The sequence below is a fragment of the Emydura macquarii genome, unplaced genomic scaffold (genome assembly GCF_026122565.2).
Source record: "Emydura macquarii macquarii isolate MOO-44397 ecotype Brisbane River unplaced genomic scaffold, CSIRO-AGI_Emac_v2 contig_2768, whole genome shotgun sequence".
Lineage (NCBI taxonomy): Eukaryota > Metazoa > Chordata > Testudines > Chelidae > Emydura > Emydura macquarii.
Window position 1 is genome coordinate 22808833 of NW_027132905.1, and position 16027 is coordinate 22824859.

The following is a 16027-nucleotide window of genomic DNA, read 5'->3' on the forward strand; positions in this document are numbered from 1 at the left end:
GCCCATTTATATTAGTTTTGCTTGATAACATTGTGTAGGTTTGTCAGCCTTTATAACAAATAAGGTAGTTGGTTTGAATTCCTATGGTGCACATACCATAAATTTAATTATCAGAGTTAGTTAATACTGATTTTTCTCTTTAGTAGCACGCACCAAAAAATCACAAACGTGGAAAAATACAAAATCTCTCCTTTCCTCCCCACCCTTTTACCAAACATCCATGCTGTTGTGGGGAAAGTGGAAAAGCTATGCACTACTCAAGCCAATTTGGTAGTGAAGATAAATTCCTTTCCCATCCTAAAAAAGGCAACTAAAACCCACAGCATATCCAAAAGCTTTGTGTTGCCTCACTCTATTTAAGGGGTGAGTGGGTGATTGAATTGAGATGTGGAAGAATACAGGGTGCAGCTCAACCCCTGCCCATGCAAGGATACCCTTGTTCATTGAAACTTACTCCCTGTTATAGTGGAGAAGGCAATATACCACTTAAATGTATTAACTGAAAAATTTAGAGGCTGAAGTCATTGTGACTCTTTTGTTCAGATTTTGCTTCTCTAGTTAGCATACTAGCTAGTTTTTCACTTCATTATGCTCAGGGAATCAATTTCTTTTGGTAGTAAAACATGACCATATCAAGTTATTTATGTACCTGTTTCTCGTAAGTAGGTTTTAAGACAAAGTTGTTGGAGTTAACACTTTCCAAACTTTAATGTTTCCTTTTTTGCTTAACTTTCAACTTTTCATGGTAGTGACCTCCAGAACCATTACCACCCCCAGTCATACAAAAACAGGTAATTGAAAAACACTGCATCCCATATGGATGGTAGAGTGTATCTCTCATCATTTCCTATTATTTCCATATCCTTAGGACACCTACCTAAAACACTAAGTAACATTTTGTGTAAGAACATTTTCAGTAAGTCTTCTCTGTCTGAGAGAGCCTAAAGTTCATGAAAAAACTACCGTATCTCAGTTGCAGCACAGGGAATATTTATAAATATGTTTATAAACTGTAGTAATCAGAGAAAATATGTATTTTTTGCAAACAATTGAAACCAGATCAGAGAACTTAATGTGTATTAGAACCAGCAAAATGAGAAAACAAATTAGTCCCTCTGAACCTATAGTAGAAAAACCTTAATGTGTAACTGGTTTTCTTATGTGCTCATTGGGCTGAATGCATTCAGAAGGCACACTATCTCAATACCCTACATCTGTGGTTAAAATTGTGATACACTGATAGTGCATTTGATTTAGTTATAGTGTGTGGGGATGAATGAAGATCCTCAATCCTGCAAATACTTACATCTTAAATTAAAATTTGGAAAACGTGGTTAGACACATTGAAGTCAGAGGCTGCTCATGTGTTTAAAATTAAGCAAGTGTGTAAATGGCTTCAAGTTTGAGGACTTGCATAATGAAACTTAATGCTGCCAAGTTTTTAAAAATTCAAGATATGCAAAAGTGCACTTAGCTACACAAATAGTGCAGAGAAACAAGACAACTGTAGAACATTTTGAGTCATCTGTTTGTTGAATTTTGCAGTCTAACTTGATGCACTAACTCTAGTCCAGGTAACAGCAGTACTTAAGAAAAAAGCAGTGAGGAGGGGAATGTTTATTGGTTTTATCTATAATGTATTGTATTTATAAACAAGAAAAATATGTGGGGGGAAGAACAAGCGTGATTTTATATTTTTCAGAGCTCACAGATTGCAAAATACATGTAGGCGTCTTTTCACAGCTGGCTCTCCTGGTTACCTAACTTCCTCGTTCTGAGAACAAAATATAGAAAAGAAAACAACAAAAGTAGTATAAATGTTAGTATCTGAATGCTAGAAAGAAATTTATCTGGTTCACCAGTTCCACTGGCCAATCACATCTATTCTGTGGTGGTGATCTTATTTCAAAGTAAAGACCCAAGCTTGCAAACATGTATGCCCATACATGACCTTGGTCACATGAGTAATCACAGACTTCATTGGGCCACTGCTCATGAGTAAAGTTGTATACTTGTTTAAATGTTTACAGGATAGTGGCCTAAATCAAAAATGCAGATGGGATGTCAGTGATTAACAAATTAGCTGCTCAAGAAGTGGGACAATCAGAAAAGTGAATAGTTAAAGCTCATAGTGTTAGTTAATTACACAATGGTTTGAAAACAAGTTTTCTGTGATCTGGTAACATAAAGTGAAGGCATCCACTTCTACAAATGATGGAAAAAAGCCACATGAGCCTTTGTTAAATAAGAAAGTGTGGAATATAACAAAATTAATTCCTTTGGATAACTCAGGAGGTACAATTAGTAGACATTGGTCGGTACGTATTTTACAGCTGTATCAAGCATGGTCCGTTTTGGTAAAGTGTGCATGTATATAATATATATAAATGAATAAAATTGAATAGTGCTTCTGGGCATCCAAGGCAAATTGTTTTAGGATCAAGCAGTTGAACAATTTCAAATGAATTCCAAAAAGCCTTTTTTTCCATATGTGGTGTAAATACAGATCTGCTCAATTGCAAGGATAGATTGAGAAATTCTTCAGGTTTTTTTGTTTTTTTTTTAAAGGGATGGATGGGGGACATGGTAGGGAGGGTGGATGGGGTGTATTGATAATGAAGACACTTTTCATTATTCCTTTCTAGACCTTGCTGCGACTCATGTGGTCACGAAATATAACTTGTACCATTGTAGTTCATTAATGTTGAATATTAATGCCTCATGTCTGTAACTATCTTTGCATGTTTCAATCTTAATTGTGTATTTCACATGACACTCTCCAGATTTCAGGCCCTCCTGCGGCAAAAGGAAATAATTAGTTGTTTTGAGTCTGTTTTTCTTTGTACTGTTTCGTAGCAAGTGCTAATATCAGACTGTCAGAGTTTGTGTTATCAAAGTGCATTTCGAAATCAAAAGATTACAGTAGTTTTTATCAATTTTTAAACTCTTCAATAAAAACCTAGTTTAAATGAAATATAAATCATACAGCTGAATCAATTTCCTTTTTTTCTTTCCGCCATTGAAGTCAATTTATTTAAGTTTATAAGGAATTTAGTGTCAAGGTCTTATTTTCCATCAAGTTTGCCCACTTTGTGTTTCTGAAGAAAAGTGAAGAAAAGTAAAATGTCACAGCATCTTATATCCCCAGTTCTCACTCTTTATTATCTTTGATGTTTTTTTAGGTGGTAGAGTGACTAGCCCCAAGATTAAAGATAAACTATTCTGAAAACGTTGATTTTTTCTACCTGATTCAGAATAATGGATATAAAAGACCGAAGACACCGCTCTCTAACAAGAGGTCGGTGTGGGAAGGAATGCCGCTATACAAGTTCTTCATTGGACAGCGAGGACTGCCGAGTACCAACTCAGAAGTCCTATAGCTCAAGTGAGACATTGAAGGCCTATGATCATGACACTAGAATGCACTACGGAAATCGAGTTTCTGACCTAGTTCACAGAGAGTCAGATGAATTTCCAAGACAAGGTATGTGTAAAGCACAAATATTTTTTGGTCCCAATAAGCCATGATACAATAACCTCTGTCAGTAACGCATATGCCTCACGTCAGTGGCATTAGAAATGGTTGTGCAATGGAGAAAGGATGGTGTTTGTCATTTTACCTTTTTAAAGCAGGAACAGGGTTGCATTTTCAATTACGAAATTCATTCTCTTCCATTGTCACGTTAAATGTGACCATTTAGGCTTCCGATCCTGTCAGAAGTCACTTTCTGTAAGTGAAGCTAACTTGCATTACTGTTTTAACATATATTTTAAATAGAGAGGCACTAGTGACTCCTAACCAGCTGTCATATTTGTCATATATTGGCAAATATGATACCCTTACAATATGTCATCTGTATTGCTTTTATGTATAATAGTGACATTTTCACTTTGAAAAGTTCCAGAGGGGTAGCCGTGTTAGTCTGTATACAGCAAAAACAAAGAGAGTCCTGTAGCACCTTAAAGACTAACAAATTTCTGCAGGCATATGTTTTCGTGGGCTGCAACCCATCTGACGAAGTGGGTTGCAGCCCATGAAAGCTTATGCCTGCATAAAGTTGTTAGTCTTTAAGGTGCTACAGGACTCTTGCTATTTTCACTTTGCTTTTGTTTCTTTGATAGATTAGCTGTATTGCTAAAATAAGTAAAACATTGTGATTAGCATACGGTAATTACTAATCTGGTACCTTGGAATTTCTGCCCTGTTTCTAAATTGTATAATAGAAATGGGATGCTGTTTTTTCTGGCTTCATTTTGTCACTGCAGTGGCTTACACTTTATTTCATAATACAAATAGCAGGAAAAAACAGATAATTAATAATTGGCTATAATATATTAACAACTCACTGAGATTCTAAAACTCATATTAAATTTCAACTTTCAACCATTCACTTTGCATTAATGTGTAAGCAATTTGAATGATCTACCCCAATATAAAATTGCCTGTTTCAGATCTCTATCTCTGTTTCATTCAATAGAATCTAATCTAAACTTCTATAAGAAGTACCTTAAAAATATTTTGCTTCCAGTTCCTCACTGGACATGTTTTTGCTTTTATCTTGTCTTTCTATTTTGTGAGTTTTCTTAGTAAAGTGAAACACAGCATAATTCTGTGTGTATTGTGGTGAGAGGGAGAGACACATATAAATATTGCTTCAGATAAATAGTCTTCTGCTTAACTTCACCAAATATTAGATTGTCACTTGCCCCACAATTGCATCTAGGGGAGTTAAAAGTAACTCAGTTGCATATTAAGAATTAGATGTGGTTTATATTGCATAACTTTTGAGTGGATTTATGCACCTTTAGGTCATTAATATGTCCCCTCTACTAACAAATTTACCTCCTCCTTGGGGGAGTAAGAAAAGTATCATGCTAACATAGGAGTCCTCTAAGTCTTAGGCGTCTATAAGAGTGGATGACCTATCTCCTTAATAACATAAGATTATTCTCTACAGCACATTCTTTGTGTTCTTCTGATATTCAGCATAAACTTTCTCTTTCCTAATTTTATCTCATGCATTTAGCTGTTAACATCTTGTACCACTCTACATTTTCTCATCCTCCATGGCCTTTACACATGTCACATACCTGAAAACAGTTACTACATCCACATTTTCATCCTGTTAGAAAATCTGTTCTATCTAGCTTTTTTTAATCTCTCCTCAAAAGTCACTCTTTAAGGTTCCCTTATTTCTGTTGCTCGTCTCTGGTCTTCCTTCAATTTGTTAGTATTTTTCTGGGAACGTGATGACCAAAATGAAATGCATGTCAGAGTCTGTTGCACTTGAGTCATGTGAAGAGGAATTATTGCCTTCCTGATGTGCAATGGGAAACCTCTGCTTATGCAACCCTAAAGTGCACTGGTCTTTTATTCTTCTATACACACTCCCTCCCTCCCACCTACTCACATTTAAGTTATTGTCTATATTGTCAAACCTACATTTCTATTTTTATTTTTTACTTTTCAGGTTTCTTCATCCCAGTGAATAACTGTTTCAGATTGTGTACCCCAAGCCTTTCCAAATGTACCAATTTACATCCTTCAAAGTAACAGTTAGAGTTTGGTCCATGTTTGTAACTTTCTCTCCCTCCCTCCCATTCCCCCTTGCATTGTTAGCATTTGCAGCCCCTCTCTTTTTAATATCATTTCATGAATTTCATGAATACGCTGTCTGCTTCCAATTTGAGTTCATTAATGAAGATAGAAAATTTCCATGGTACTGCTCCAATCTAAAGGCCAAATTCTATCATCCTTACTCACATGTTGTAGTACCTTATTCTCCAAGTAGTTTTATAGGACTTCTCAAGGAGTGAGGTACTGCTTTTATATTAAGGTGGCACATTCTGTCCCTAAAGCAATCAATCCTCTTTGTTGTTGTATGGTAGGCTATAATTATTGCAACAAATATATTTATTAAATCCCACATGAGTTTGATGCTTGTGGTTTAAGAGTTGGTCTAGAAATTTAGTTCTCATCCTCCTTCAGACCTGGTGATCTTCTGTGGTGATTTTTCCTTTTTGTTCATCATTCCTTGTATACTTACCTGAAGAATTTCACCACCACACTCTTTTGTGATGGACTTCAGCTTGCTATTGCAGTAAGTGATCTTGATCTATAGCACTCTCCATCTTTCTGATCATGTGTATGTACAAACAATAGTTTTATATTATGATAATATATGTTTTAATATTCAGTTTTAGAATCATCCTGCCAAATATCAGTTTTGACCATTAGATCATGATCTCCATTAAGTAGTCTTGCATCTAATTATTTTGCTTGCATCCCATGCACCTTGCCTTAACTTCAGTATTCTAATACTGTTCTTATTCCACTTAAGATCCATTTTCAGTTCTCTTCCCCAGTCTCTGAAGTGATTCATGTTCACATCTAGTTTTCCTTTGCTTGTGTCTTAATTCCTATATGAATTATATTCTGTGGATAATCCCTATCATGTAGGCAATCCAGGCCACCCTCGTTAGTCTGTTTTGTCCTGACATATGGGAAGCAATATATTGTTTTTAGGATTATCTAGGACAGTGTTTCTCAATTGGTGTTCCGCGGAACCCTGAAAAATTGAAATCGCGCCACCGAAAGCTGCTGACAGCGCGCGCCGCCGAAAAGGGGAAGATGTCCCGGATTTTTCAGCGGAGGGTATCGCATAGCCCTGCAGAAGTTAAAAAGGGTTCCGCAGCCAAATTTAATTGAGAAACACTGATCTAGGCCAACACTTTCCAGCTCAACTGCCTCATGATGATGTTCCTGATTAGTATTTGATGTTTATGGTGGTTCCTTTTCACTCTTTTAGTCTTGGTTGGGCAACTGTCCATCTTTGCTGTATTCTAAATTTGTTCATCCTCTGATCTTCAAAAGGGAAGAGTGCCAATAGTGACAAGTAGAAAGGCTCCTTCCTTTCTTGCTGTTTTGCTACGAAATCAGTGAAGTTAGTGCATAGGTGTGACAGAGTAAACTGTCACATGGGTGGAAAGAGAAAACAAAGTCTTTTTAAAAGCAGCTGTGGGTACTGGTCAACCGCTGGAAACAAGGGGTTGGGCCAGCAGGCTCGAAGCAGCCATTAATCCTCTTGGGCTGCTGGAAGTGGGAGTGGTTTGGTACCTATATAATAATAATCTCATATTAGTAGATCTCCAAACATGTCACAATCTCTAATGTATGTAACCTCACAACACACTTGTGAGGTAGGGAAGTGCTATTATCCCAACTTTACAGATGGGAAACTGAGGCACAGAGACTAACTGACTTAAGGCCACACAGGAAGTTTGTGGTGGAACAGGGAATTGAACCCAGGTCTGCAAAATCTGAAGCCTAGGGCCCACTGGACCATCCTTCAGACCTAAACCATTCCTTGTGTGGCAGGAAGAATGCTAAACCCAAAGAAGGGTGTGCTACTAATGGAGTGTTGTGGGCACAGTTCCACAGAGGGGCACCCCAAATTATGATGCTAAATCAGTGTCAAGGAAGACACAATACCTTGGAAAAGCAGATACTGAATTTGGGAGTTTTTTGGAGCGGAGGCTGGAGTCTGCCTCCCTCTAAAGGCTTTGGACATCCCAAAAAGGAAAAAAGATTCTGAACACATTCTGGTGGCACAAAGTGTGACATTAGCAGACGAGGTGCCAGTTCTTGTCAAGACAGTAGGCGTCAGCTGAGCACTGACAGATTCCTAGCTGGAACCCAAACCATCTCACCTATATGTTAGTATTGTTCAAGATAGGTATTACACTTAAAAGAATGTGTTTAGTGTTTAGACTCTATGGAATGCTTGTAAATTGCTGCCTGCATTTATTTCACTTGTAATGTCTGTATGCCATCCTATAAGGTGATACGTTAGTTTTGCTTTATAACTGTAAAAATGCTTGCTCTAAATCTGTGAACCCAGTCAGGAGGAATGGTCCACGGCCCCTCAAGATGGACTATCAAAACTAAATGAGCCATTGTGAAATATCACGATACATAGACTTGGTTAATGGCCCCCTCACACAACATGAAAGTGTTATGTGCAAAAAACTCATCCCCACAGCTTGAATTCTGGAAGAAGGAAATATAAATAGCTGACATGAAATTTTTTCATCTCTTTTGCTGTTTGGAGTCTCTCACAGGACTGGAGCCAGGAAACAGAAGCAGAGATCCCCAGGGTCAACCTGGCTTAGCCCTAAAAGACATTCAGTGCTGACAGATTCCCACAACTGTCACGTTTTGGAACCACAGACTGTAGCTTATATATGTTGCCTCCTTTAATCTGTAAATAACTCTTTCCTAGTTTATAAATCCTTAGTTTACTATAGGATTCGCTGCAAGCATCTTTGGTATGAGATCTGAGGTATAAATTGACCTGGGGTAAGTGACTGGTCTCTTGGAACTGGAAGCAACCTGAATCTGTTGTGATCTTTGTGGTTTACTGTCACTAAATCCACAGAACATGGAGAAGTTATGGGACTAAAACTAAATGGATGTAGATGGTAAAATAAATGCTGATATGTGTTTTAAAATGCTGCTACATCTTCTGTAGCTCCCATGTTTCACCACCATCCAATTCTGTGGTGATCTGGTCATCCTCATCCATCAGGCAGTAACCTGGTGACTTGTTTGATAGGTATATAAAATAAGCTTTGTCCTTTTGGGATGAATGGATAGATATAATGTTTTTCATATTTAAAAGTTAGGTATCCATCTGTGTAAGGTCTATTACTTACTCACTGACGCTTACACACACACTGAGTGCATATGAAAGGGAGAATAGGCATAGTCTAACAATTAGCACACCATGTGTTTTCAGTATCTGCAATAACTGTGTGTGAATTAAATGCTGTGCAGTTCCAAATGTAGTCATGAAAATGTAAAGAAAAAGTATTTGCACATGCAGTTTCCAGCTGCAGATGTCTAGAAATTTATATATCCTAATTTATTCAAAGTTCGAGTGGGTGTTTTGATGGGATTTAAAGATTTAAATTTTGTAGGAAATAAACACGTGTTTCAAATGAATAGTCCTAAAAGTAATTTTTCTTTTAGCTACTGTAGGAATAGTTTGAATGATTTTTGCCTTTAAACAGCTTCAGATATTTTCCCCAATATTTTCTTCCTTCTGCCAGTAAACCCCTGTGCAGTGTGACTTGTTGACATCCATTTGTTTGATTAACCATGATATTGAGACTACATAAAGCTGCTGTTTAAGATGAGATCTTAGATGATACTTGTTTTTAACAATTGCAGTAAAATCTGTCAAGTACAAGACTGAGTTGTGCCATTTTCATTTTTGATCTGTGAAGGCTTGACATTAAAATTCTTGATATAAAAGTTATACTCAGACCTGGAAAGCTTAAAATTAGACTTTCAAGCTTTGGTTTGGTGTTCTGGTGTGTGTGTGTCGCATTGTGTTTCTGCTCTGCATGTCTGTGTCATTATTTTGTGAGCAGACAGGTCTTCGAAAGTTATAAATGCCTCTCTGAGTTAGTTGAGGTGAAGGCGCATGGATAGAAAAGGGGAATAGTGATGGGATACTGAACTTCTTACCTTTGTTGCCAGTTTAAAACAGAATTGATAATGACTGAAAATCATGACAGTCTGACAGCTAGTTCGGATCCTTCTGTGTAATGAGTTTTATGGTTTGTCCAGTTCCTAGCAAACATACCGACCAACCAAAAAAAAAAAAAAAAAAAAAAAAAAAATCCTCTGTCATAGTTGTCCCTTTTCAGCAGACTGGTGGTGTTGGTGTTGAAATGTGAAAAATGAGATGTTAGCCTATGTATGCCACCGTGCTGCAGTACTATTACATTTAGAAGGGATTCTGACTTAGGCATTCAGTCATAATCCTGTAGATCCTTCATCCCATAGGCTCCTCAGTCAAGTGCATACACCAGATATCTGAACGTGCAGTTCCTCTCGTACTGAGCAGGATTATTATCAACAGCACTTCATCAGGAGGGTAAAACTAACTTGTCTCGGAACAGTCTAAGCCCAGCTCATGTTCTATATTAGTGAATGAACAATCCAATGCTCGATGAATTCTGCATCACAAGGATAGCAAGAGCCCACATCAAAGGATCAAAAAGCGTCATCACTATGAATGCTTAGCTACCACAAACCAGTTATCCCTGTGGTAATTTTTCTGACACCCATTCTCACCATTTTGTTTATTTTAATGGGTTTTTTTTTTTAAACAGAGACACCCTATGCAGGTGTTGAATTACATGTGCATTTCTATCTTTATTGTCCAGTCAGTCTGGAAAATTCAGTCCTTCAGTTTATTGGGGGAAAAAGATTCTATCATTACAGGTTGTATAAAAGGTGAAGAGCCTTTTTAAATGTTCCATGTTAAAATTAATAGAAATTTCTTTTTATTCTGTCAAACCTTTGACACATCTCTGCAGAAAGTAGAAAACAGTAGTTCTAACACCTTTTGATTAGTGGATTACCTTAAAACCTGCTGATATGGTGTGGACTTATCTAGATGCTATGCATTTTGCTTCCAAAGAGATTCACTTATAAAACTTTTTTTGAGAGAACATTTTTCGTCCAACTTCCTGTCCTGACACAACACAAGAAAGGTAGATTAGCAATGAAGACTTTGGGTGGGGGTGAGGGAATTAGTCATGGTCTTGGTTTTGTTTTTAAAATCATGCTGTAAAGTCCCTTTGAAATAAAGATTTTATTTATGTACACTTTTGTAACCAATATATATTTAAAAGATGCTTTGTGACTTTAGAACTCTGCTTAGTTGACAGAGAACTTGAACTGGCTGGTTGCAACAGCCCAAGTAAAGTTGGGAAGGTCTAAATGCAGGCAGTGAACATTCTGTTGCACCCTGCAGAAAATAGCTGGGTTCAGATGGAGCCATAGTCATCTCTCCATGTATGAGGTAGTATTATCAGAGGAGATGTTGCATTTTAAGTTTCCATGTTTTAGGTTTAAATTTTAATTTTCAGCTCTAGCAGTTCATCTAGAGTCATCCTTGAGGAAAAGTGTGCAGAAATTGAACGGATGCACAATTCTTGAGTTCTTCACTTGACATTCTTATCTCACAAGTTCTGTCTTTCTGCCTGAGCCAAGTCTCAGGCTTTCAGCCATCAGAGAAAGTTGTTACTCGGTATTAGTATTGCACTGACTGCTTTCTCATCCACTCAACCTCAAGTCAGACCTAGTTCAGCAGTAAATCTCTGCTGGGAATGATCAGAACAAATAGTGTGCTTGAAGATATGAAAAATAAGTGGAACAAACATAAGCTTATTTAACAATGCCCAACAGCCTTTTATAATACTTGGAATATCTTGCCAAAGTGGACAATGAAATGTATTTCATTGCATTTCCTTTCAGATGGAGATAAAATATCAGTGGAGAAGAACAAGTCAGAACATTTGTACATGTCCTCTAATTATTTTTTATTCTTTTTTTTTTTTTTGCACAAACGTGTTTGGCTGGTAGCTTGTTGTAATTGACATTGATGTCCAATAGGAACATTATTATGACATTAAGCAAGTACTTTACAATGACCATAGCACATGATAATTTTATAATAAATTTGTCCCTTTTTACGTTTTTCTATTTTAGTGCTTGCTTTCACTCTCTCTGGGTAAATGGAGTCCTCGAGATTATGTATAATACAGGGGAAATTTTAAAATATTCTGGTTACAAAGGGGAATAAGATACCCAACTCCGATTCACTTTCAAGTTATGTTAATATTCTAAAATAATCCTCAGTCTTTGGGTGCTTGATTGCTTCATGTATATGTGTATATGTTAGACAAGTTCTCTCAAAAAAAGTGACAAAAGAAATCTATGAGAACAATAATTATATAGGGAACTACATGGGGCACAGAGTTAATGCACCTAAGCTTTCATCGCTTCAGACATGGGATGAACTCTTGTTTCAATAAAAAGTGAATGTTAGTTTACTGTTCTCATTCTCATTCGCCTGCTTGCACATCACAAAATTGCCACCCAATAACTGTTCAGTGGGGCCAGATTGTGACAGCCTTCTTTACATAAGATAAAAAGTGTCATGGTTACAAGATTAGCTGTAGCTCTGCCCCTGTCCTGTTCTGTCTGACAGCACTCACCTCAGATCTTGGGATTCTTACCATTTATCTAGCTCATGATTGTTCCACTCTTAGACTAGGACTGGACTACCTGTTCCTTTGTTTCTTCCCTTCAGGACCCATGGCTCATGGTCATCACCAACAGGCTTCTTAAAACACATTGTTTTTATTTAGCAGTTGGATTCAAGCTTTTTAAAGAGAATAATTTTAAAACCGCAAATAGTAGGTGCATGTTTAGTCTCATCAGGACTTAAGCTTTACTCCAAGCTAAGTTTAGTGGGCTTCCTTCTTGGGTTAGAGGAAGATATAAACCAACTGACTTGTTGTTTGAAAGCCAAGAAGCTCCTGGGACACAGTCTGATCTCAATTTCTCTCCAGGAGTCTGCCTCTCCTCTTCCAGAGAGAACTTTCATAGCCATTTCATAGCCTTCCCTTGAGCATGTCTGGACCCATTTATCATATTGCTCAATGGTGTTTCTGTTAGAGCCTAGGTGTAAAGTTGTCTTTTTTCCTCAGTTTTCCCAATTAGCCAGAGGATCCAGTAGGACCACCACCTGCTGCTCCATTGTTTGGGTAGTTGGACCTATTCAGTCTTAATGGTTGGCAGTTACTGGTCTGTGTGCTGTCTCCTCCTGTAAATGAGGGTATTGAAGCTGTATACTCCCTTCAGATTGTGTAGGAATATGTCTACAGGGGGACACTCAGGATACTTAAGGTAAATCAACTAATGGGCTGAAATCAATGCATATAAGTTTAAAGCCTATTAAACAGCATGTGGTTGCTCTCCAGGAATGAAGTGGCTTTAGTTTGCTGTAACTTCCTCTTTCTTGGAGGAGTGTGTATCAGCAAGTGCCCCCACATTCAGTCTCATTGATATGAATGGGTGAATTACTACTTACTGGAATGAAGAGACCAAAATCTGGCCCTAAGAGAAGATTGTGTCACAATGTAGTTAGAAAAAATGCTAATCTAGGAGGAATGGAGAACTAAAGATTGAATGGAGAGATCACAAAATAAAACTAAGCAACCAAGAATGGGAGGGTTCGAATTCCTCACAATATTCTTTAATAGATGAAAAATAGAATCACTAAATATAATGAAAAATATCTGGACTGTTGTGTTTTATTATAATCAGGCTTGGAAGGATTTTTTTTTTTATTGGTAAGTGTTGGTAATTATTGGCTTCACCCTTGCCACCCTCCCGCTCCTCACCACCACCACCAATGAAGAAAATATTCCCTTTGATGATGATGGAAATTTACAGATAGGCAATGTAAAAAAAATGCTGGTTGAGAACTCATTAATCAAAAATCCAACAATTTGTTACAAATGGGCTAGTAAATAAATAGTAAACAGGTAAGATTTGTTGCTTTAGAATATTCACTTGATGTTGACAATTTGTGTTTTAAGTTTATAAAGTTTTAGCTTTCTGAATCTTAATGTCAGCTATCATTAAATAAATCTCACACCCATAATTTCTCACTATTGTGAAAATTTAAATCTAAAAAATGCTTAACATATGAACATCAATATTATTTGTTCAAATTATTTTTAAAAAATCAAATTGTCAGAACTAATTATTAGTTTCCCTGCAGTACAATACTGTATATTCAATGAAATGGTGCATTAAGACCTAATACTGCGAACCTTTATTACCAGGCCCAGTGCTTGCTGTCTTGTGTGGTCCCATCGACTTCCCAATGGATGCACTCTAGCTATTGCTGGGCTTAGTGTGTGCAAGTGCCAGTAGATGTGGTCTGTTTATCACATGCAAGAAATCATCCTCTTAATTTTTAAAAATTATTTTAATAAGAGCCAGAATGTGCCATCCTTTATACCAGTGAGAACTCACTCCCCATTTCAGCATGGCACTTAAATACTTGGCTAACTTCAGACACGAGTAGTCTCATTGAATTCCGTGGGACTGCTTACATGCCTGAACATTCCTGGTCACATGTCTGGGTTCCTTACTGAATCAGGGCTTCACAGAAGTAGCCCATTGACTCCAGTACTACTGTGAGTGAATCCTTATCAGTGTGGGGTAAGGATTGCATCCCCCAGCCTTTTGTGATAAGTGTAGTAAGATTGTGAGTTGGTGCGTAGGGGTATGTGCCACTTTAGTTCATTGGAACCTTTGTGCTTCACAGAACACTTCTGCCTCAGACATACACTGTCATTACATTTGTACTGTGAAATAAGGAATAATATAAAATATGTAGTGAGTTAGAACAGTTAATTTCAAATTCCTTTTTTTAAGGCATCTGCATGCATTTAATAGCAAAGCTGGGACATAGAAGTTGGTTTGTTTTCATGAAATAAAAATTTTCTAACAATGCAAAGATACTAACAATAGATTGTGGAAGTTACTAATGTGATTTTAAAAATGTTTTTCACAGCCTTTTTTTCCCTGGAATATATCATCTGTATTAGTTGATATTTTACCATCTTCTTGAACAAGATACTTTATATTCTTGCTTTCTGGTATATTCTATTGATACGATTAATTGAGCTATGTAAGGGGATCATCTGAGCATAATAAAAAAAGAGAATCTACCTTGGGGAAATTAAATACACTTAGAAAATTAAAATTCAACTTCCAACCAGGCTTCTTTTAGTAACACTTCTAGCTTTAGTCAAGTGACCCTTAGAATTGTAACACTAAATTCAGATGATAATGGAGTCACACTAAGATTGCAGGTATTCATATTTGAATCATATTAGCGTAGGAGATTCTCCACATCCCCCTACCCATTCATTATAAGAATGGCTTCTTGAACAGGGAGTGGGAAAATCTCTTTTATGCTACGTGCGCACACACATACGGCTTTCTCTTGAGAAGCAGATGTCATAGAAATCATAGTAGTGGCTCGTTTCAATAGTTCTGAGTAGCTTTTAATATAAAGCAATGGTTATTAATCTTTTCCTCATTCTATTTAATATAAACTGTTTTCCTCTTGTGATCTTTCAAAATATCTTTGTATTCTGTAATTGTTTCCTTACATTGATTACCAGCTACACATGTTAAATTATATCCATAAGTCCTAGTGCTTGGCATTTGGTACAACTGTAAAAGGAGGAAAGGATTTAAATCAGTCAGCAGGCATAGGATGCAACATGTGATTGATCAGTTAAGTTTCAGCAACATTGATCTTCTTGGACAAGATAGTAAAAATGAAAATGGAATTAAGTGAAGTACCACAGTCAAATTAACTATACGTTGAAAATTGATGGCTTTGACAGAGGACCAGATTTGTAATTATACAGCAGGACTAAACGTATTAAAGACTGACTGACTCTAATACGTATTTGTAGCAAAAACACTAGCCTACTTAGTAATAAAGTATAATGGTCACTGTTAAAGTCAGCATTTACCCACAGCTCACATACCAGCATCTGAGGTAATTAAATTATTTACCACTGCAAGTATGCAGATGTAGGTAGATGCTGATTTCATAATGGGGCTCAGTTCATTCAGAAATCCTGCTTTCTGATTATTACAAGAATGAAACTTCAGTTGTTTCAATACATCAGAAATTCTTTATTGGCTCAGTTGTCTGCCATGTAATTAAAAACAAAAACAACCCAATGTAATGTTTCAAAAAGTCACCACAGACTGAACAGATTTTTCATGCTTTGCTTTGCGATGGTGTGTACTTGAATAAATTCTTTGATGCTTGACATTGATTTACAGTCTTTAGGAGCCATATTTGGGAGGGGGCAACGCACACCAAAAAACAGAACAAAACATGGTTTCTTCTTTAAAAAGAACTTATGAAAAACTCTCTCTCAGAAAATCTCCTCCTATTATTTAAATGTCCCTATACATTTTAGTGTGTTTGACTCATTTAAATGTTCCTCTGTTTGAATCAAGCCCCTGAAGTCCAGTTCACAAACGTGGACCTGTTTAGTCAAACAAATAGACTGTTTTGGTTGCTATGTGGAGGAACATCTTGGTTCATTGGTGCTGGGTTTC

At 36.9% G+C, this 16027-nt stretch overlaps 1 protein-coding gene across 1 annotated transcript in view; it reads left to right on the top strand.

The window, feature by feature from the left end:
• TENM2 (teneurin transmembrane protein 2) overlaps positions 1-16027 on the top strand; it is a 722842-nt gene that overhangs the window by 17000 nt on the left and 689815 nt on the right. Inside the window, exon 2 of the mRNA XM_067566613.1 lies at positions 3183-3484. Within this exon, the coding sequence (XP_067422714.1) occupies positions 3259-3484 (226 nt within the window). The 5' untranslated portion in view covers positions 3183-3258. The remainder of the gene's footprint in view (positions 1-3182; positions 3485-16027) is intronic.